The sequence below is a fragment of the Barbatula barbatula genome, assembly GCF_947034865.1.
Source record: "Barbatula barbatula genome assembly, chromosome: 1".
Classification (NCBI taxonomy): domain Eukaryota; kingdom Metazoa; phylum Chordata; class Actinopteri; order Cypriniformes; family Nemacheilidae; genus Barbatula; species Barbatula barbatula.
This window is the reverse complement of record NC_136766.1, coordinates 16,071,170-16,093,844: the sequence shown is the minus strand read 5'-3', so window position 1 is coordinate 16,093,844 and position 22,675 is coordinate 16,071,170. Positions and strand designations below refer to the sequence as shown.

The 22,675-nt window shown below is 38.4% G+C and overlaps 1 protein-coding gene across 1 annotated transcript; it reads right to left on the bottom strand.

The window, feature by feature from the left end:
- Positions 1 to 1,685: 1,685 nt before the first annotated feature.
- slc7a10a (solute carrier family 7 member 10a) lies at positions 1,686 to 18,571 on the bottom strand. The gene is made up of 11 exons (XM_079466055.1): positions 18,345 to 18,571; positions 14,949 to 15,153; positions 14,570 to 14,721; positions 7,681 to 7,806; positions 5,160 to 5,313; positions 4,436 to 4,559; positions 4,201 to 4,304; positions 4,023 to 4,119; positions 3,791 to 3,940; positions 3,521 to 3,698; positions 1,686 to 3,432 (listed from the first exon to the last, which is right to left on the bottom strand). Exons 1-11 carry the CDS (start codon positions 18,490 to 18,492, stop codon positions 3,326 to 3,328), a joined length of 1,545 nt encoding a protein of 514 aa, XP_079322181.1. The 5' UTR covers positions 18,493 to 18,571; the 3' UTR covers positions 1,686 to 3,325.
- Positions 18,572 to 22,675: the final 4,104 nt, after the last annotated feature.

The following is a 22,675-nucleotide window of genomic DNA, read 5'->3' as shown; positions in this document are numbered from 1 at the left end:
ATTATTTTACTGTATAAAAACTGTATTGAATAAATGTTTTTTTTGTGTTCATTTTATTCAATAAAGAATTACTTGAATGGGTCCCGTAGTTTTGACACATTTAAAGAATGCGCGTGGGATATTGACATCTAGTGGTTGCGCAGTCTAAATTTAAACTATTGGAGAGGCAAGTTTAGCCAAGTAACACGTTTACTCAATTTCTTCGGTTTGTTACTATCAGAAACAATCTACAGGAGCTATTATTTATGCGTACCAGAAGTTAAGTGCAGTAACGTTTATTTATGTTGCTTTGAAACCGTCTAGAACTTCATGCCTGCATCTCTGCGCCTTATCATCTAAAAGAGTATCATATTCAGAAGATCCTCTCTCTTACACAGCTCGTATAATTTGCATCGAACACTTTTCACAGCCACAGTCTTTTCAGCAGTTGCAACACACACTCACTCTGAATGTTAGTTTTGCTCTACGTTATCTGCATTATTGCAGATTAAGTCCTGAAATTGTTTTTATGCCGTTTTGTTGAAAGATTTTGGCAAGCAGTCTGAGATGCAGACATAAAATCAATGTAAAGGCTTTCTATACTCATGCATTGTTTTCTTAGGGACACAGAACTCAGGGAATGTACATTATAATGGATTATGAGAGAGACTCCCATGCTACTGTGATCTGTGCTGCTGCACTTGATGATCTTGTTTGCCGGTAGGATTGTTGCTCACTGTTCTTTGAATTTGTGTATGTTCTGTGTGCGGTGCAAAGTAGTGCCACATAAGTGAAACCTGCTGCTTTAGCAAACCTGATTCTGGTCCTAGTACAGAATTAAGAACCAGTAGTACTACAAGCTGAAGAAACAGTCTGTTCTTTCACGGTCTGTTGGCCGGGTGCCTGATATTTCACATCTCATCCACCAGGTGCAGAATGCAGGATTTCTTCTCATCTCATCAACCTACCATTGCAGAGATAAACAAAGTTTAAGGAATTGCTGGAGTTATTTTAATACAGTGTGACGGCAGACTCAATGTGCCATGTGCTTACTGTGTCATTTCATGTTGTTGGCGGTAGGTTAAATGAAAATGACTGAAGAGAAAGTATATAGTGACTGAGCAAAATTAAAATGTCTTGTGACACATCCATGACTGAATAGCATTTTTCTTAATTTTATTACTGACGTCAGATTTTATTGGGATGCTCCTCAGTCTAATTGTTAAATTCAGTTTGAGAATGAAGCACCAAAGATTAATTTAGCATCTTTACTTTGTTAAGAAGTGGTTTACTTTTAAGAGTAGAGATGCAGTCAGAATGCCTTGTCAAAAAAGGTAGACTCAAACGTCACCCATTAGCTTAAAGTGGCATTTTAAATTTGCTGGAATATTTGGGCAAATTGACAAACCCAAAAGAAGAAAATAACACAAGTGTAATAAACATCGAACCTTTGATTATTTGGCCAGCTGCTGGAAGCTCTAACAGAGGACTTTAGTTGCCTTTAATGGAGTACCAAACTTGCAATAAATAAATAGTTAATAGTTAAAAAGTTAAATTAACACAAATAATACTATTGTTTTTTTCTGTTAAATTCATTTCTTTTTTGTTTATTTTTTCATTTTGGTCCACCAAAGAGTTTGGCATTGTGTAAATATGTTTATATTTAACAATTTTAGTTTTTTATATTAATATTCGTAGTCAAGAATGTGATTCTTTTAAAGGCTTTAATTGCTGAAAGGGATTTACTTGCATCAGCTTCTTTACTTGTTAATGCATTTAACACATTTTTCATATAACAAAACAATGTAAGACTAACATTGTATGCACAAAAAACACAATCATCAGCAACGTTTTCAAGAATTAAATTTAATGTGCTAATATTGTTATTGATAATCCTTTAACCTTTTTTTCTTTAAAAACACAAGTATATCAGCATACATATCTATAGTGCATACATTATGGAACATATGTATACATAATACACATGCCTCACAATTCACTAACCTCAGGAATGCGATCTCACAATGAATCCCTGATGTACAGTAATTGAACTTTTATGCAATATTTACAATAAGATTTAACTTTCCTGTGCTTTCAACAGTTTAAACACAGCGAGACTAACCGACATGTTAAAGTTAGACCTCACGTCACTGAGAGACATTAAGCTGGAATGGGACAAGCACTGGGGGGACACAACCATGTATGGTCGCTGGTCTATAAGGATCTGACCAGAAGAGGGCACTGAAGAGTTTCAAACGAATTACCTTCAATAACAGGCTCTTCCTTAAGCATCGTCTCAGAAAGAAATACATTTGGATTCTCATCACAAAATGTTGGATGGAGAGATGTATATTATTTCTGATGCATAACAACGCGGTGGAATGTCCACGTTCAATGCTGAAAAGTGGCCAAAGTTAACCCCCCCCTTCATCTGAAACAAAAGCATCCCAGTCAAAAGAGACAAATGTCTTTGTTATCTAAAGGCATTAGTGGATGGAGGACTATCTCTCGTTGCGTACAAAAGTTGAAACTGTCTGCCAAAGACAGCCTTTTGAAATTCAAAGCACCTTTTATGTGGATAACATTATCCATTAAAATGAAGAGTGAACCTTAAACAATGAAACATCCCATAATTAGCATTAGGTGGCAGCAATTATTGGCAGTGCTAAAAAGTGCTGGGCAAAGCCTCTGTTAGACAGTGGCGTAGGCTTTTTCTAAAAGCATGGCAATGCATTTATCATGCAATTCCTCACTAAGTATAAGAGGTAAATATTTGCTAAAAATATTGCGTCTAAAATAAGTTGAACATATAAATAGACTTGCATAGAGTGTTGAGCATATCTATATATTATAACTTTTTGCCTGAGGGCGTAAGTAAATATTAAAAGGACTCGGTTTAGTCCTTTGGGTGAAAAGGTTCTGACTTAGAGGTGGGGTTTAGGTTTCATGGTTAGGTAAGAGGTAAACAGGCATTCATTAGCCTTCACATGTCCCTTTAGTTCACTTAAAGGAACTTTCAAAAACTAATAAAAAGTCTACAAATAGTAAAGAGACAGAGAGAGATCCTGTAAGGCACATGAGAATACACAAACAGTTCTCAAAAAACGAACTCCCAGAGAAAGCACGAAGAGGAGACCAAAATTCACTTCTTGAAAGCGACAGGGTGACGTCCATAACAAATATGTATATGCAAAGGGAGAGCGATTACAAGTTTAAAATGTGATGTCTGTTTCTTTTTCTGTAAAGGCTGAGTCTCAGAGGACCTTCTTGGGAGCATCTCATCACGAAACACTCATAAGCGGATGGAAAATGGATCCCAACAGGAGTGCGAGATCTCCGCGGATGCTCACAGCTCAGATTTGACAGTTTTCTCTGTAAGGGGCTGTATCTCAGAAGGGTCATCCTGAGGGACCACCACATAACAGATCTTCTGCCCCAGATACGTCACTTTCTCTGAAACACATGCATTGTTTCAGATGAAAGAACAAAACGATACAAAAATACAATACGGCAAAGAGAAAATATTGTTTCTATTACTCACCCAGAGCAGTGTAAATGAATTGTGGCTTGTTCTTCCAGTGCACTCCAATGAAGTAGATGGGAACTCCAGTGAGCATGATGACCAGCCCCATACCACACACCACAGGCTCAGAATACAGACTGAAGCCCAGTAATACTGCCCAGAACACTAGGTAGCTGCACGGGACCAACAGGTTTACCTGCATAACATATATAGTTAGTATAGTTGTATAGTTATAGTTAAGATTTTACTGTATTATTTAGTACAGGTCAGCATGACATGAGCGAATACCTTAATTGGTCTGACTAGTTTGGGTTTCTTCCATCTGTAATACAGCAAGCCAGCTATAGTGACTCCATACGAGAGGTAGTTTATAAAAGACACGTAGTTTATCAGGTCATGTGTATTGCCAATACACAAGATCACTATGGTCGCGGTACACTAATGAGATCAAGAGTGAAACATTTATTGTATTGTTAATAATGATGTGTTCATAAGCTGTGTGTGTGAATAGCTCTCTTACACAAACAAGCAGGGCAGGGATTGGTGTGCAGCTCTTGAGGTGAATCATAGCCAGCAAGTGGGGCAGGTGGCCCTCTCTGGCTCCTGAGAAGCACAACCTGTGGATGATGGACAATGGAGACATAAACACCCTGTTTTAATGTGATGGCCTGCATTATAGCGCTCTGATGTGTCTCTACCTGGAGGAGGTGAACAGATAGCCATTAATCCCCCCAAAGGTGGAGAGAGCTACAGAGATGGGCATAATCCAGGAGAACATTCCTAAGAGCTTCTCTCCAAATGTCTGCAATGCAGCACATATTATTTACTTAGTAAGCCATGAGATACACATATAGGCACACATACGCTAAGCGTATGAAATGATGTGTTAACAAAGATAAAAACAAAGCATGGATGATGTCAGAGGTCACTCACCACAGCGACAGCATTAGACTCCAGCAGCTCTTGAGGGGACATGGAGGAAAAGTATGCAATGTTGGTGAGAGTATAGACGAGCGTTACCAGGGGGATGGAAACGTAAATTGCGCGTGGAAGATTCCTACACGGACACATCAGAAACCATATCACACCATATTATATAGACTGTATGAGAGTCCATGCTGTGAAAACCTAGCTTAAGTCATTTTTTCTGATTTACTGTTGTCTACATAAGATCGTCATATATAAAAGAAGGTTCTGTGAAAATACAATTGAGTAAGGCCATGTCAAAGATTGAAATCAGTGTCAAGGTATTTTTTGTGCAAATAATAACTCATGATATCAATAAAATCATTCATTTTAGTATTATACATGAAAATTGGAACACTGAAATTTATAAAATAATCTATTATTAATAGACGTTACCTATTTTTGTAAATTTTTTCGACTGCTTTGATAGTTTAGTTTAGTTTTATTTAAAGTTTGACACGGCAGGATATTGAAGGACAAAACCCTGAAATGCGTCAAACAAAACACATACTCATAAACAACCTTATGCACCTAGTTATAAGTATTAAAAAAAACAGATGTACAGAAATCCCTGAAAAACATCAGGTTTTGTAAATGCTCCTAATTTTATAATTAAATCGCTAAAACTGAAACATTTATTAAATTTTACTTTCGTTTTGACAATGAGAAGCAGACACTAATAAAGTCTTACTTGCGTGGCTCAACGAGCTCTTCAGTGACGTAGTTCAAGAAGTTCCATCCGCTGTAGGCGAAAGAGGCCTGCAGGAAAGCCAAAGCAATCTGCCCCACTGATGGATCCTTTATAAATGTAAACGCTGCCTGTGGTTCCAATGCATCATAATGTCCTAGAGACACACAGTGTGAGTACAGTTACACAATACACAGAAAGAACATAACAGGCATGTTCACTGCGATTCAGTAGCAAGTGGGATCAATTAGCAATCTATTCACATTCATCCTGACACTCTAATGTCATCAATTTGATTGAATTATTCCACTAGACAGCCAGAGCCTCCAAAGAAGCGTACTCTCTTTTGTTACTGGAGTGTGAAACAGCTCTCATGCACTGCTCAGCTCTCTCGTTTACTCAATTCTTCTCTTTGTCAGTTCAAGGAATGCCTCAAGACAAACATGCTTACCAGTGAATTTTTTTTTTAAATAGTCCTTAACATTTCCAGCTTATTTAAAAACAAAGTAACTCGTCATATTTGTTCCATGGTTGTTATATTTCGTGGTTATGTATCAATACTATTAAAAGAACAGTTCACCCAAAAATAAACATTCTGTCATCATTTACTCACCCTCGAATTGTACCAAATCTGTATTCACTTCTTTGTTCTGATGATGACAGAGTTAGATATTTGAAGAATGCTTGTAACCAAACAGTTCTTGGCCACCATTGTCTGTCATATTAAACAGAACAAAGACATTTATAAAGCGATCTTTCCAACTACGGTAGTAGATGGGGTCCAAGAACTGCAAGCATTCTTTCAAATATATTTCTCAGTGTTCACCAGTACAAAGACATGTATACAGATTTGGAACAACTTGAGGGTGAGTAAACGGTGACAGAGTTTTTTATTTTGGGTGAACTGTCTCTTCAACTGAGCTGAGGTTCCTTCTAGCCACTGTGTGTTTAAACAAATTGTAATACTGATATATAGAGGTGATGATTGGCAGTTATGTAAAGCTCTCTGATTCAAGTCCAGCAGTACAGTAAATCACAAGAAAGCATCTGTTAAATTAAACAAGTCATGACACAAAACCTACCACCAGATGTCACTCTTTGCAATACATTTAACTGCAGTGCAACATGAAGCACGTTGTTGCGGGTGCTCAAGCTTTAGAAAGATTTCTAGATGAATATAAGCCATCTGCTGTAACTGTGGAGAGGAAGCAAACAGGACAGAGCCACTTCCTATCAAACATTTGTTATGCTGCCTTCACATGCTTTTGGACATTTGCTAATTTCCACATGTCATGAGTCCGAGCTGGATGTGTTCAGGTGCTTTGTTGTCAGAAAGAATGGAGGACGCCAGATTCATGCGTGTGTCTTGGGAAAATGTTATATGGGAATAGTTTTCAACGTACATCCTACTGTATAGTTTTACTAGTCAGCTTGCGGAACATTCTGGAATATTGGTGAAATACATGCTATTTTTGCAGCGTATAGAACATTCAGTATCCTTCAAAGGGTCATTCATATATGTAAATGTGTACTAATTTAACGACAAGACAAGGCAAGGATGCTGTGGAGAAACTAATAAATCAATATCTGTCACAGCAGAAATCTTTCTCCCATCCGCCATGTTGATTGTGTCAACATGAGTTTCTATCATCTCGGGAACTCGGGTATCAAAATAATTTCCCAACTTCCCATTGGGAAACGCGACATTAGAAGGCGTTCATGTGCAATTTTTACCTCTGTAACTCATATTTCCGATAATTCAGAGAGCATGTGAAGGCAGCATTAGTTCTGGCCACGCAGTGGGCAAATTGTTACTTTTGTTCATTAGGTAATTGGCCTTCGGATAGGTTTAGGCAGGCAGTAACTTGCTTTAATGGTTTAAGTGAGGTATTTACTTACAGATTTAAATGAATCCGCCTCTTTTCTCTCTCCTGTCTAGTTATGTTTCTCTGTCTGTCTGTGTTTACCATTCATTCTCCTTTGTGTTCCACATGCTTTAGACTGCAGAAGCTGTCTTATTCTGTTTTGAAGTATGTTTTTTATTGGGTGTATCAGCAGCTGGGAACTGTTTGTTCAGGAACAGGTGTTGTGTTATCTGCATTACAGCTTTTGGCCTATCTTCCCAACTTCCAACTTGGTGAGAGAAAAATCTATATAGCATAGATTTGTGATAATCTTTTAAATAATTAATTTTACTGTACATTTAAAGGCATACATATGGTTTGGCATTTGACGATGTGTTGGTTTGAATGTATTTTGAGAGAATACCATCATGTAAATTGACTTAGGTTATGTAAAGAGCTTGATAAGAGAGAACAAAACACAACCAGGAGAACATAAACACTGATTGTACTCACACATGTTAGGTTTGCACACTTTTTCGGTTGAGACTTTATAAAGGCATTTGACTTGTATGACTTTCATACTGTACAAACTGTATATTTTAACCTATAAGCTTTAACTTCAGAAATTCACAGAAAACTTTTTGCTTTTGAAAGAGTTTCAAAAGAACACACACACACACCTTTGGCAATCTGGACAATTCCCACTACTATGATGAGTACCAGCGCCAACAGCTTCCCCACAGTGAAGATATCCTGGATTCTTGTTCCCCAGCGGACGCTGGAGCAGTTCACCCAGGTCAGGAACACTGTGAATGCACATCATTGCGCAATGAACCCTAATCATTCACATAATACCAAACAAATAAAAACACTACCTTTAAATACTATAAAAAGCACACATTTGCATTTACAACAATGGAGATCTTTAGAATCAAATATACTAATTTTGGGCAACTTTATAGATCACAGAATGTAATATATTTAGAATTCTATAGCTTAATCCTCCACCTTTTCCTATTCTTTCTCTTATCAAAGAGGTGTTTTATGAGGACAGATCAGGCCATGCCCCTGTAATTGAAGCATTATGATTTTCTTGGCAATGCAGCGCACAAATTGGTCACATGGTCCATATAAACCAGTCTAACACATTTGTGGGAGCATATTGTACTGATGCAGAGCAATACACTGACCCATGCATTTCTAAACATCCATTGCTTTCCTCTGCACCACAGACTGAATGACTGTATCCACGGAATCGCGAGGATCGTGAAGAGGTGTGTTCGACAACATTCAGTGCTGCACAGACCCATTGGCGTGTGACATTGAAGCACCGCAAGGGCAGAGAGCATTGCATGGTTTCTGATCACTTTAGCCCAGCTGCAAGCTAATTTAGCTAATTTGTTTCCCGGCTGCATTGAGTTCATATATAGCCTATATCTAGAGCCCTGTGATTTATGTGATGTGGACGCGGAATCCTGCTTATTAAATCTGTCATCTGCCGGTTCTGCGTGAGTGAATGTGTTGCACAGTTTAACGCTCATGGATTTGTCTGTGTCTCACTGTATGAGGACATAATCACATGAACATATTGTCCAGCGTTACCCTGAGAGTTTATTTCAGGTGCATTTAACTGTTTGAAAAACAATCGCCACTGAACTACTTACACTGAAAGTCAAGTGTCTATTGTGGGAGCGTCTTCACAACGACCTGTCAAAATAGAACAAAGGTAAACGCTCGACTGAGGAAATACTGTTGTGTTCTTAATATAGCAAATTGTGGTATTTTGGTTGTAAACTGATCAACTGCAGAAACAGAAGTATACTCTAATATTAACTATAGTAAGGTTGGAACACACTATATTATCTAGGAATTTTACTGCCGTTAACTATAGGCCTAGTAAATACTATAGTATAGGCTAATACAGTATTTTTATGTGGACAAACATGAATGTCCTTTGTTGTTAACCAGTGTATTTATGTGATGATCTGTGCATTTGTGTTTTTTAAAGATGATATCAGACGTTTTATACTTGTGCTTCCTGTGTTTGGCCTGTGCTGCAAAACTTTAAACCTCTGTAGCACCAGTGCATGTGCAAAAAGCTTAATGTACAACCCCGTATTTCAAGTCAGATCGTGGATCGAGATTCTTTGTTGTGAAGATCGTGAAATGCTTGATTGGGAAGATCGCCCAAGCCCTAGTTGTTCTGTTACCAAAATTCTTCTTTTGTGTTCTACAAAAGTCATACGTACAGGATTGAAATGAGATGAGAGCAAACAAATGATGAAAGACGTGAACTATCCTTTAAGGCTGATAACTATTGCTCACACCTTCACTCTGTATAATCAAATTCACAGGCGGAAACATGGATGCTATAAGGCATCACTCGTCTGTACATCTGCGCTTGAGTTTATAGCTTCTGTGTTCAGGCACATTGTGTAAGGGCTCCGGTGTAGATCCGGTACACTGTGGTCCGTCTCCAGGGCTTGACGGCACAGTATACCCAGGCATGCCGATGGAGACACTGGGCAAAGGGGAGACGGGTTACCCCCACTCATCCATCAATGGCCGGAATTACCCGCCCACACACGCAAACACATGCAGGGCATCTGTCAGACCCCCCCAGACAAACAGCTTCCGATGCCTCACAACAAAACAGGGCCCAGACGCCAGCTGAATTTTTGGCAGAATCAAACGGTCCACAAAAGCAGCTCAGGGACCTCCGACCAACAAAACATATAACCTGCTCGAGTTCCTCCACTCACGTGATCCTGGGCTCAATGCTTACAAGATGTGTTACCTCACGTCCCGTTCAGACTTGCTTTATGTCATAATAGTATGTCTTCAACAAATTAGCTACTATTTTTCTGTGGCTCAGAATATAAGAAAGTTGTAGAAGTTCAATGGTACTGATATAAATTTGCCTTAAATTGACAAAAATGTAAGTGCTATTTGATAGAGTGCAAAAAAACTGGTTAAAGTAAACGATAAAACTAGTATAAATATCAGCAGTCATCACTTGTCTTACACCTACATACATGTTTCTTTAAATATTAAGTTTGCTAATCTATGAATTATAAACTTTTTTCATTTAAGATGATTAAAGCTGGAAAGCCTGTGTAAAATCAATGTAACACATTCATTTAATATCGTATTTTATTATGGATAGTATAAACCATTCATCTGAAGTAATGTTGTTTATGATAGAAACTCTAGGCTGTTTACAGGTTTGGAACAACCCGAGGGTGAGAAAATGACAGAATTATAATTTTTGGGGGAAATATCCCTTTAATAAAAAAGGTTCAGCCACAGGTGGGTATTTTACAACGGTTTTAAGCTTATCCGATCAGAATTCAGCGTATGTCTATCTATTTTATAAAGCACATTTAAGAAACACTACAGTGTTTCACATAAGCTTTGTTCCTTCTTGTTTTGGCTTTAACGGATCTGACTCCAGCTCCCTCTGTTTTGTACCACAGTGCAAAGTGAGAAAGGTTGTCCAAATGAAGTTAAATGAACACAAAGCTAATGAGAGGAGAATGCTAATGAAGTGCTAACAGCCTTTAAATCTGCCAAAATACAACCACTCACTCCAGAGCGTAAAAAGAGGACGCCCCACTGCAGCTAATTGACAGATAAAGCCAACAAAAGAGGCACTAAATACAGAAAAAGGGGCAAAACACTACAACTCTCTGGTCAAAGCCTAAAATAAGTGCTCAACTGAGGGCATTTTTTTATATTTACCCAAAACAAAGATGACTAAACATAAACTTAACTACATAATTGAAATGAACACTGACCTGCTTTACAAGTGACTTGAGCTATTAAAGTAAATTGTGACAAAGGTTTGGATGAAGATTTCTTATAATTTAGAAAGTTAGTAATGATTTTGGTAGAAAAATATGAATTGTGTCTATGTATACATTTTTTTAATTGATAAATTGAACTGGCAAGTGAAGGGCAAACAGCCAAAAAGTGGCAGACACATACGGTATAGGAACTCCTTCAAGAAAACACCCCAGGTGGCCCCAAATGAAGCTGGTCAGAAACATTCTCAGTGTACTGTATAGAACGTAATCTAGGTTGTTTGAAAAAATATATTAAAACCAACATAACCCTGAACAAGGTTTATGTCAAACAGGCATAAACTTTGTTCTTTTAGCTCAATTCGTAGAATGCGTGTGAGAAGTTAGCAGAGGTGATGGGTTTGATTCCAAAGAACATACATGTACACCTTGTTATGCACAGTTAGGGCTGTGACAGTGGTTGGGAAATATATATTATTTCTATTATATTTGTGTGTAGCAACCACATGACGAGTGGAAGAGATATAGACCTTATTTAAATACTTTTGGAATTATGATATCTGAAAGAAATGAGGATGAAACATCTGTCCATGTTTAATGCTCAAATCCATCTGTGAAATGGTAATATTCATTTCAACCCATTAATTAACATAAATTATTATAACAAATCATACAAGACTGTTAAATGTTATATAAAAATAGCTTGTTGCAGTGACAACTTCAGTCAGTCACGTATTAACCGTTATATTCCTTAAAGTCCCAGTGAAATAAATGGTTTCATGAAATATTGCAGCATTTATTGTTAATAGCTTATCAATGTCGGTCATTTTCTTTTAAGAAGGTATGTACCCTCATAATTTTCTGCTTCCTCCCTGAAATGACTATCCATCTCAAATGACGTTAATTAGACGGCTTGGCCGGAGCATCCGTTTACTCCGTATGCTGCCAGTTTCACTACAAAATCACATCCAATTGATTCACAGTGGAAATCCACAGCCACTGCCACTAATTTTCTCCTTTGAAATTCCTTTTCACTCAGAAACGTGTCAGAATACAGAAGTGAAAACGATCGCAACTTCCGGTCCGGAAAAAGTGACAGGGAACTCCTGAACACAGCTCAGCAGGCAAAAAACAACCGTGTGTATATTCCTTAGTCCGGGCAGGTAGTAACCCATGGGGAGAAGAACAGAGTCAGTGAATAGCCGGAGCCAGTACAAATGAACGCTCTCCACTGTCCGTAGGAATGGTGATTAAGGCCTTGTCTCCATGTCCCGGGAGACTAAAATGTTGTGCACACCCTTGTAATCCAGACATGAGTGAACCAACAATACATCGCAGCAGGGAATAGAAAGAAGTGGGGAAGGTTAAATAGCGGCGTGGGGAAACCATAACCAGGTGTGGGTGATGAGCCAATCAGCCTTGTGAGTAGCCTAATGGGGATCTAGTGGAGAGAACCAGACACACGAAAAAACCCACAAAAAAAGCATGACAGACTCATTCAGATTAAGATGTCTACAGCTGCACTAGATGCGTGTTCAGAAGATGTGCTCAGAGCGCTATGTAATAGAATTCTCTCCAACCTGCGCGTGCTCCGACATCAAGCATGCGGGTTATAGCCAGTTTTGATTTTATGAATCTGTTAATTTCACGAGAAGATCCATAACAGAACCAGCAGAATACCCTGGGTTTTGCCGTGCAGATAAACAATGGAATCGTATGCCAACTTTCTGAGTTAATGTAAAATCTATTAAATAAAACTCTCAACAACTGAAGGCAAATAGCAATCCTTATTGAAACTTTCATTTATATTACACGTATATTTGGCACAGTGATGTGCACTACCGCCGGAGGCAGTTCACCACCGTAATGGCACTTTACCACCATGGCGGTGCGGTTGTCACGGTCACAGTCACAGCCCTATGCACTGTAAGTCATTCTGGATAAAAGCCAAATGCATAAAACTAAAAGCAAGCAAAAAGGATCTACATGACAAACACCTCTATGTGTGTGGGCTTATTTCTACACAAGGGGAATGAACATATAAAAAGGAAAGGTACAGAGTGTTATAAAAAGGCAGATTGCCTGTGATTAAATATATAGGTTTAAAATTTAAAACCGTGTGACATCCGAAAAAGGCTTTTAAACAGAAAGTGAAATTAGACTTATTAGACTAAGAGTAATTAGTTGTGTTACATTATGCTTTGTTGTACTTTGCAGGTTGGTGAGAAGCTTGCCAAAAGTCTGTGTGTGTTTGTTCAGAACAGTGAGAACAGTGTGTAATCTGACTGCAGCAGGCCAAACTTGTGACATTCATACAGAACATTCAGAAGGAGGGAGCAAAAGTAACACACATGGTGCAATACAGACCCATTTTCACACAGTGCAAACATAAACCCAGTCTTACTAAAAAGTTCATGCCAAAAATGTTATTAATCGCTTATAATATTTATTTCACAGACAAACAATAAGGAATCAACAACAAAGGAGGCTAAAACAGACACGCCATAGGCAGGTAAAAACTTGCATATGCACTTGCATCTTTACAATCCAACGGACATGTTTTGTTTATAGTTCTGGTATTTGCGTGTGGTGTATTAATGGTTGTTTAAGTGTGTTAAGCCAATGAATGAGTTTATTTGTTAGCTAACCTATTTTGTAGATTAGGGAGTATCGTGGTTGGTGTGATAGAACATGTGAGAAAAGTGCTCTTCCTGTTTTTATTCAAACTTCAGCATGACACACATTCAAAACCCCTAATTAAAAGATTATAACTCACTACCCATTCAACTGGATTGATAGTGTTTAAGCGGTAATCGCAAAGCCCCGCCTCCTGCCCCTGTCCGCTGAAGAGTGTTGAGGTATCTGGGGCAACCCCAAACAATACACAATACAGAAGCCACGCCCACATGTTCAGGCGGCTCCAAGCCTGGCACCATTATAGAGTCTGACGCTACGCAGAACGAGGGTCAGGTGCCCTTCTATCTAGACAACGATATCAACCACACCCTGCTATCCAGACCCAAACAAACACATTCACCTTCCAGAAAAATCACTAGAAGTGCATTTCGTCCGGTAGTGGTTTAGAAAAAAGGGCTAACACCCATTGCTAGGAAACATGCATGAGGTGTCTTGTCGTAAATAGAGCCACTAGCCCTCATCACCCTAGCTGGTTGTTCCTGAGGATGGATTGTGAATACCACTGCCAAAAATAGGGATGGACATCTCAACTCAGTATGCCCTGTCATGAGGGCCAGACCACTCACATTGACACACCCCCAATACTCCTTCCTGTGAGCCCCAATCCAGATCTGACAGGCCCAAACCAGTCACAGGGCTGACTGGAACAATTCCACAAACACACATGCACACACGCACATTTCGCTGGATCAAGCGACAACTCTTCCAAAAATATACAGCCACGTGTCCGTCAGGGTTAATCTCACAAAAATGTATCTGAACTCAGTATACACTGGAGGGAGAAATCTGCCAAAATGTGCCAAACCAGATCATAAAGGGACAGTTCACCCAAAAATATATTCTTTCGTCATTTATTCACCCTCATTTCATTCCAATCCTATATGAATTTCTTTAATTTGCACAACACAAAACAACATTGTGCCTTATTGACTTCCATTGTAAGGACACAAAACCACATTTCAAAAAATATCTGCTTTTGTGTTCCACAGAAGAAAGAGTCGCATATAAGTTTGGGATGACATGAGGGTGAGTAAATAACACATGAATTATGATAATGTGTTGTACTCACACACGCAGGTGGTCGACAGGAGTCGGGTGGCGATGTATGGAGGCAGACAGTTTGGGAAGGCAGGCTGTAGCACATAGTTAGAGAAGGTGAGAGCGATCACAGCCAGAGTTGTTGGATACATGATCAACACTGCACTCCAGAGCAACAAAAACCTGTGAATACACACAAACACCCAATCATGCACAGCTTTATTATGAGAAGTACACAACACAGCTTCATGCAAATAAACACTCAGCTACAGCTAGAGTAGTGTCATTGTTGCATCAGAGTGAGCAGGTAAACACATGTAAATCTTCCTGTGGAGGAGAAATTCCACTGAGTGAGAGTGTATGGTTGTCCACATTAGGTGAAACACACTGGAGAGTAACAACAGACCTACCCCACCAGTCCTCCAAAGATCTCTGTCACGTAGGAGTAGTCTCCACCTGATTTGGGGATAGTGACGCCCAGCTCAGCATAGCAAAAAGAACCCAAAGCACAGATCCCTCCACCGAGAACCCACACAATGAGAGATAACCCAACGCTGCCTGCATGCTCCAGGACCCCTTTTGGAGAGATAAAGATCCCTGATCCAATGATGTTGCCTGAGAAAACAAAAGAAACACAATCTTCCTAAAATGAAGTGAACAGACTGAAACAGAGGTCTCATCACAGCATGAGGTTTCTACCTCAGATCTTTTTATTTAATTGTACACTCTACAAAATGCTTGATGATTTGACAATTGGTCTAACTGAGAAAGAAATACATAAATATATAATGCATAAAAAATATCATTCTTTAGCTCATATCATTGCTAACAAAATTATCTCAAGTAAATCATACTTATTTTTGTGCAACCCACTGTGTCATAAAAAATCTGTCCTTCCAGCTGTCAAAACCCTGCTGCACATTCCTGACAAACAGACACGATAAATAAGATCAACAGTGTTAGAGTCAACATTGCTTACAAGATTACGGTTATGCAGTAAAAGGTAAATGTTCTGCAGTGGTCGAGATACTTTGAGTTAAACTGCCCTGAGCAGATTCAATGATTGTGCCTCCAGAAACGAAACAAAGAGTTTCTGCTATAACTCCATAAGAGAGCCTCCATAACTGTTATGGTCTGAAGCATTATGTTATATAGTCCTCCTAGTGCTGTGTTTGGTGTCCAGATGAATAAGAATTTGTGAAGGAGTGAATGTTTGCTTTTCATTGGGCATAGAGGACGAGCTAATGAAGAAAACAATGCAATGAGGCAGAGCTCCAAGCTCACACTGTAGATAAATGAAGTTCATGTGAATTACTGTCACATTCTCGTCTGTTTCCCCTGCATTTCCCATTGGACTCAATCTCCCATGATCCTTTATGCTCACCTGCTTCGTGTCTGCAATCCCTGCACCTGTCAGCAATCCCCTCATCCCATGGACTGTATATATATATATATATATATATTCACACTGTTCTCCCCTTCTTTGTCGTGTCTTAAATGTAATAATAAACGTATTTGTATATGTAACCACAGCATGTTACTTCTCAGGGTGTGATTATTACACTACAGCCCACTTGGCATGGAGTGGTCCTAAATCCAAGATAATGGACGGTCATTATTTTATGTCTTTTTTGAGATTACTGTCTGCTTGGCCGATTGAAGGAAGTGTTATCCGCTCAAAATCTCACTCAGTTGCTAAGTGAAACGATGATAGCCTTGATGTTCAATAATGCAATTTCAGTTTATGAGTAAATATGACTAAACTTGTGTAAAATAAGTTTTTATTCAAATGCATTTTGTATATATTAAAATAATATCAGCCATCAGTCCATCTTATAAAGGTGTCATGAATTAAGAAAGCAATTTTAACCTGAGCTTTTGTTATATGAAAGCTCATCGTATTCAAACGAACACCCTGTTAGAGTCAGAACTGAAGACGCCCTTGTTACCAAAATGACTAATTCTATTGACACCAGGCCAAGGGAACACCTGGGGGATATTCCATGAAGCTGGTTATGTGACATACCCAGGTAATTACATTTCAACATGTAATTACAATTACATTTCCAATCTCCCCATCGCAATTCACAACTAATTTTATTATTAACTTTTAAAATGAAATAATCGTTAAAAAAATATCGTAAGCTGTTTTTGTTAGACTTTATGTATTTATATTGAATACTGTATATACTTTGAACTAGGTTTATTAAAACATTTCCAAATATCAATGGATGAATATGCACACCTTACAATTTCCAACAGTTAAAGGATGTCAATAGTTAAGTTTATTAACTACATTATTAACTAATATTTGATGCCTTCTCTTACAGTTTAGTATTAAAAGGCCTTTCTCCAAATTACAATTAGCCTTTCAGGATAGGCTTTCAGCACACAGTCAAACCAGAAATTTTAAATGGATATTTTTTATTTAAATGCCTTTAAAATGTATATATTACATGACATATTGAACATGTAACTGTGGAGAGGATAAAAGAGTTAATAATATATTTTTTTACATTACCCTTTATATTAATAATATAAAATAGTATAAGAGAGATTCATCTTTTTGTTTCTTTTTTCTGAATTTGTGTTGTCACATCATAGGCCACATTTACTAGTACCCACAGATTGTATTCATATGTAGTAATTTATATTCCACGACCGGTGTAAATTATCAGACAGGACAGGCCAAGATTTCCGGACTCATCACTAGCGTTGTAAGTTACACAATACCAAAACTACAATGACCTTCATAAGGACGCAATCTCTAATGAAAAACAGTCTGATAGCAAAGCAATCTTACCCACCAAGGTCATCAATTCACATTCCACTTATGAGTTTACATTCTTGCTTAAAACATTCAAAAACATTTGGAATAATGGCTGAGAAGAGGATGCTCAAAACACGATCAAGTAAAAGAAACCTTGGCTTGCCTAAAGTGTATCAGCATGCTTTAATATGCAAATGCTACACATAAAACTAATTTAATTCACTGTTAAGCCCATCAATATTAATATAATCCACGTGATTTTAATATAAATGTTTGATACATCACATTCATATACATTATAGAATTCTATCTCTATGTTAACTACAAAATGGGCAAAATGTTCCTTTTACTTCAGTATATCCCACAGTTTGCCATCAATAATGATGAGAGAAATTGTGCAAATGACTCTTCGTGCATAGAACAAGGATAACTTTCAAAGAGCATCAAAGGAAGCAAAATAATCTTGCCCTGTATGCGAAAGCTTACACCTTCTCGCATATACTTCAGTGTACTCTGCGTCGTAATCGGATTTTACATGCTGGTTTGGCATGAGGTTTCAACGCACGAGAAGGGCACGTTGTAGTGCGTTGCAGCCACGTAAGCGCGGCGTCGAGTTCCTTCCTCATGATGCAATCCGCACTCTGATTAACTGAGTCTCCGCCGTACTGTGTACAGTAAGCAGCGCGGCAGTAAAAGCATTGTGAGCAGCTCGGACTTCTCAGCGCACGGAAAGCTTCCTAACTGCTGTTATCACATGGACTGTGACCCGAAGACTGCTTTGTTGCGTGGCGATATACATTAGGATATCAGTTATAAAGATGACGTTGGCACCTAGTAACTTTAAATGAGTTCGTTTAGTCATTCCACATAGAGAGCGACATTAAGACAGATGTGCCAGGATGTCATGCAGAACACGAACGAGACCGTTATTGTAATTAAACCGGAGAAAACGATAAAAAAGACAACGATACAACAACAAGACACACTAGTTGAAATTGAAACTTACCGCTGTATTAAACATGAGGGAACATCTCACCTATAATGATGGCGCAGGCGCTCAACAGACCGATTTCTTTTTTAAGGGTCACTCTGTCGTTTGATCCACTTTGGTTTCCTCCAGAGTCCAACATCTTCTGTTGCTCTGTTTTCGTGCAGTTCCTCCGGTTCGTTTCGGTTCCATCCATTTGCGCGGCTGTTTAAGAAAACTGCATCTGTATCCGCGCCCGGTCTCATATAGCGAGTTGATGGAGGGCTCACGCGCATGCGCAGAGCTCATGACGGCCTGCCTCCATACACAGATCCACAGGTTGGTTTCGCGCGCTCGCAGTATCGCACGCACCTGTCCTGCACCACCACACGCAACCACATAAAATAGCTCAACGACACCAGCGTCGAGTAGCCTAATTTTAAAGCTTTAAATTTAGACCATGACCGTAAAGGACTGCTCCACGCATTTTCGCTTTGGTGTATGTGTCTTGAACACCCTGTTATATATGCGATCATTGTATAAATAATGATTATTATAAATGCACGGGTCCAAGGTTTAATAAGTGTATCCAAAGTGTTTATGTGGTTGGAAGATTTGGTGAACAGTAGGCTACAAAAAGGCATTTTGATGCAAGTACCCATGTGAGATGTGTGTGTGTGGTTGTGTCATATGAGATTGGTTCTTTTATGCTGTTTAAATGACGAATTTGCTAATAATCATCTCTTATCTGGAGGAATGGAGCAAATACGTTACTTACAAATAACACTGAGCACAGTCCTGAGAAATATTTACATTTATATTTAGCTGTAATTTGGTGTAAAGTTTTCTTTTAAAGAAGCAATACATGTATAATTTGTTTAACATTTTTATTACTACGTAATTCCAAACTTACTTTTATTATTGTGGAGTGGTTCAAATGGTAGGTGGATTAAAACGGAGACAAAATATATTCGAATACAGACATGGGATGGAGCTGCATTTAACCTTGCAAGGATGTGGTGAAGATTTCAGCATATTTCTGAAAACTGAAGGCCTATCTGGGTGTTGTACGAACACATTTTTCCCCTCCAACAACCCTTGTTTTCCTTACACTGGACAATCTGTTGGGAACAGGAAATCCCAGTAGACTCTGTTTATTGTTGTGGATGTGTCTCTCTTGTGACTAGTGAGTGTGTAAGGTGATATGACCTGCTTTGGAGGTACAACGACACATGAACAACCAATCATTACATCTGTAGTAGCCTGTAATTCTATCTTGCTTGTGACATCACAGGCTGTGTTTAGCACAAAGAAAAAAGATGGTGAGCAGTGTCTGTCTCACAAGCATGTATGTATATACACTTCTGTACTACATAGATGCACAATGGAAACAGACGTACTAGCAATATTTTTATGTCATTTTGGACAAACAATTCTGCTATAGTGGTTTTCAATGTACTGTATAATGACAATAAATAAGTCATGACAATGATACATTTTAGCATGCAAATGGTCATGATATTCTTACGGGGCTTGTTGCTGCTGCAGAGCATGTATTTAGATTTGCTATTGCAAATACACAAATGCTGCAGTGAGCAAAGCATGCAGGTGATGCTGCTGCAATGTTAGCCACACTATCTTCCATCAACAGAATACATTTTAATATTTTGGTTAACCAATGCCTAGAGGATGTCCTTGTTTTTATTTCAATTAGTTTGCTTTTTGTGCATATGATATTAATACATTGTATCACCAACTGCCTACAATGAACAATGAAACAGTAAAACACAATTGGTGTGAACTAAATTCAATACTACAGAAAAGTAGGCTATGTAATACATTTAAACAAAATAGTGTCTTAAAAAAGATGGCATTATGGGTGGAATATCAATATTGTGTCCATCTAATGTTAACAGGGCAGTCGTGGCCTAATGATTAGAGAGTCAGACTTGTGACCAGAAGGTTGCTGGTTTGATACTCAGGGCCGGCCAGGCGCCCTTGAGCAAGGCACCTTATCCCTACCTGCTCACTGTGTTCACTACTCTCAGACAGGCTAATGTCGCATTTCGGGTATGGGTCAACATATCTGACAAATAGGTCACTTTCACTTCACTTATACATTAACTGTCAATATATAGAATAATACATTGTTAATGTTATACAATAATACAATATTGAATAAAAAATAAGAAACTGTTGCTTTTCATTTCGCTGTAGTCTTTAAAAAAAACCTGCATCTCCATATTTTGTGATGTGCAGATTTTAATGTTTTGCACTGTCACCCTTTATGTTTGTCACTGGTGTACTGTATCTTTTCCATTTCCTGAAAAACTGCGAATTTAGATATACGAGGTTCAGGAGTATAGCAATTATATATTCCAGTATTTATGTTTTTGTTTTGCAGTCTGCAAACTTTGAATTATCAACCTATGACTGTTTAAGAAGACAGAAATTCTGCCCCCGTCTGCTGGATACAGAGATGTAGGCATCATAGTTACATTTTCATCAGTAGAGAACCAAAAGTTTGGACACACATTGTGGAAACCTTTATACCACCGTCATGGAAAATTTTATCAGGCGTCTCAACTTAATAGCTGTATATCTAGATATGGCTTACTACCGTGGGCCAATAAATGGAAAAAAGCAGAATGCATTTTTTTTCCTCTTGGCTTTTCCATCCACACTACAGTTCCTTTGGCAGTTTGGAGTGAATATACAGAGGCTGTTAAATGGGTTAGACTTCCTGAACTCTAGATCTACATTGCCAGTACTGTGTTCGGGAGACTGGTGGACCCAAAGATTCAGTCATCAATCACTTTGTCTAATCTTCAGTGTAGCTGGTGTGGTCTTTGACACGCAACTCTCTTACCCATACATGCCCACATCAACACACACACACATGCCCAAACACACAAATTAATTATACATTCACAACATTCCCTTCCAAACCCCTTTATCCCCATCACCACATTCTCACAAACACACACAGGAGAAAATCCATTCTCTTTGTAATGGACAAAAAAAAGAAATCTATCAAATTTCACTCAGATCTCTTCACTATCCTGAATGGTGTGCCATTATAGATCACTAAACATAATTTGTCCAGAAAGCAACTAAAGTTCTTAGGGTGAGGCCTGTGGCTGCATAGCAACAAAAGCAGCTGAGCACTTCTCTGTTTCCACTGATCTGAGGACAGTATTTACCACTCTTAGCCTTTTCACATAAAGCACCGCCACACAATCAGCTTTGTGCCCAGCCGAATAGAGGAGAGAAATGACCGGAAACCTGTTGTTGTAAAAGTCATTCAGGCTCAGAGGAGGAACTCCTCTCCCACTGAAAGTAGTCCGGCCCCCCCTTACAATCAGTTGACAGATAGTCACTCTCTCTTATAAATACTGTTTAGCTGCTGATTTTTGTGTAAGAAAATAGTTCTGTCATAGTTGTGTCTTCACTGTTTGTAGTACATCAAATTGTATTTTACTGTAAAGGCCAGTTAAGTGTAGCTTGTTTAAATATTTAAAATAATTCGTGAATGTGAAATTTTTATCGAGTCTATCTATTTTATACTTATAGCGCCATCTAGTGGTGCAGATTCTGACATACTGTCATGTAACCCAACACTGCTTAGAGCAACACACACGAAGACTCTAAAAGGTATCAATGTGATTAAAGTTCGGCCTACCTAAATCACCTGTCATTAAATAGAATGTACATTTGATAAAGTTGTTTTGAGGAATGTATTAAACGTTCTACAGTGGGAGATGAGGTAGCCATGTGAGATTTTTTGTTTAATCTATGAGACGCCAGCTAAAACTACAGTAGGTTGGTTATACAAAGTTTCTATCTGACCTAGTTATTTATGGTCAAAATAGCGGGTTTGTGTGCTTATTCAATCAGAATGAGACCACCTTGGCAGTTGGTGGACGTTTGAGCTGGATAAGCTAGTTGAACTTGCTATGTATTATTGCTTGTTTTTCTCTCTCAGCAGTGCTAAAACAAGGGACCATGAATACTGCATTCACCTTTTAATATTAATCATTCGTAAGGAATTCAAACAATGGAATTTTTATATCATCAGTGTCACACCTACCTGTCTATTTTTTAAAGAGTTACCGTCTTGCATTGCATGAATTATACAGATACACACCCAGATCTTTGATAAGTGAAGCACTTTGTAGTTTTGAATACAAACCTATTTTTCACACGTAGGCCTTGTAAACGTAAAGAGCTAAATGAGATCAGTAGGCTACACAGTAGTTCATGATTGTCAACATACATAAAAGTGTTCACTTCAACCTAATTTCCAATAGCATAAACACATCCTAACAGTTCAATGTTTGCAAAAAGAAAGAAGACTAATCTAATTTCACAATATTAGAGCTAAGCCAAACTTTCTGTCT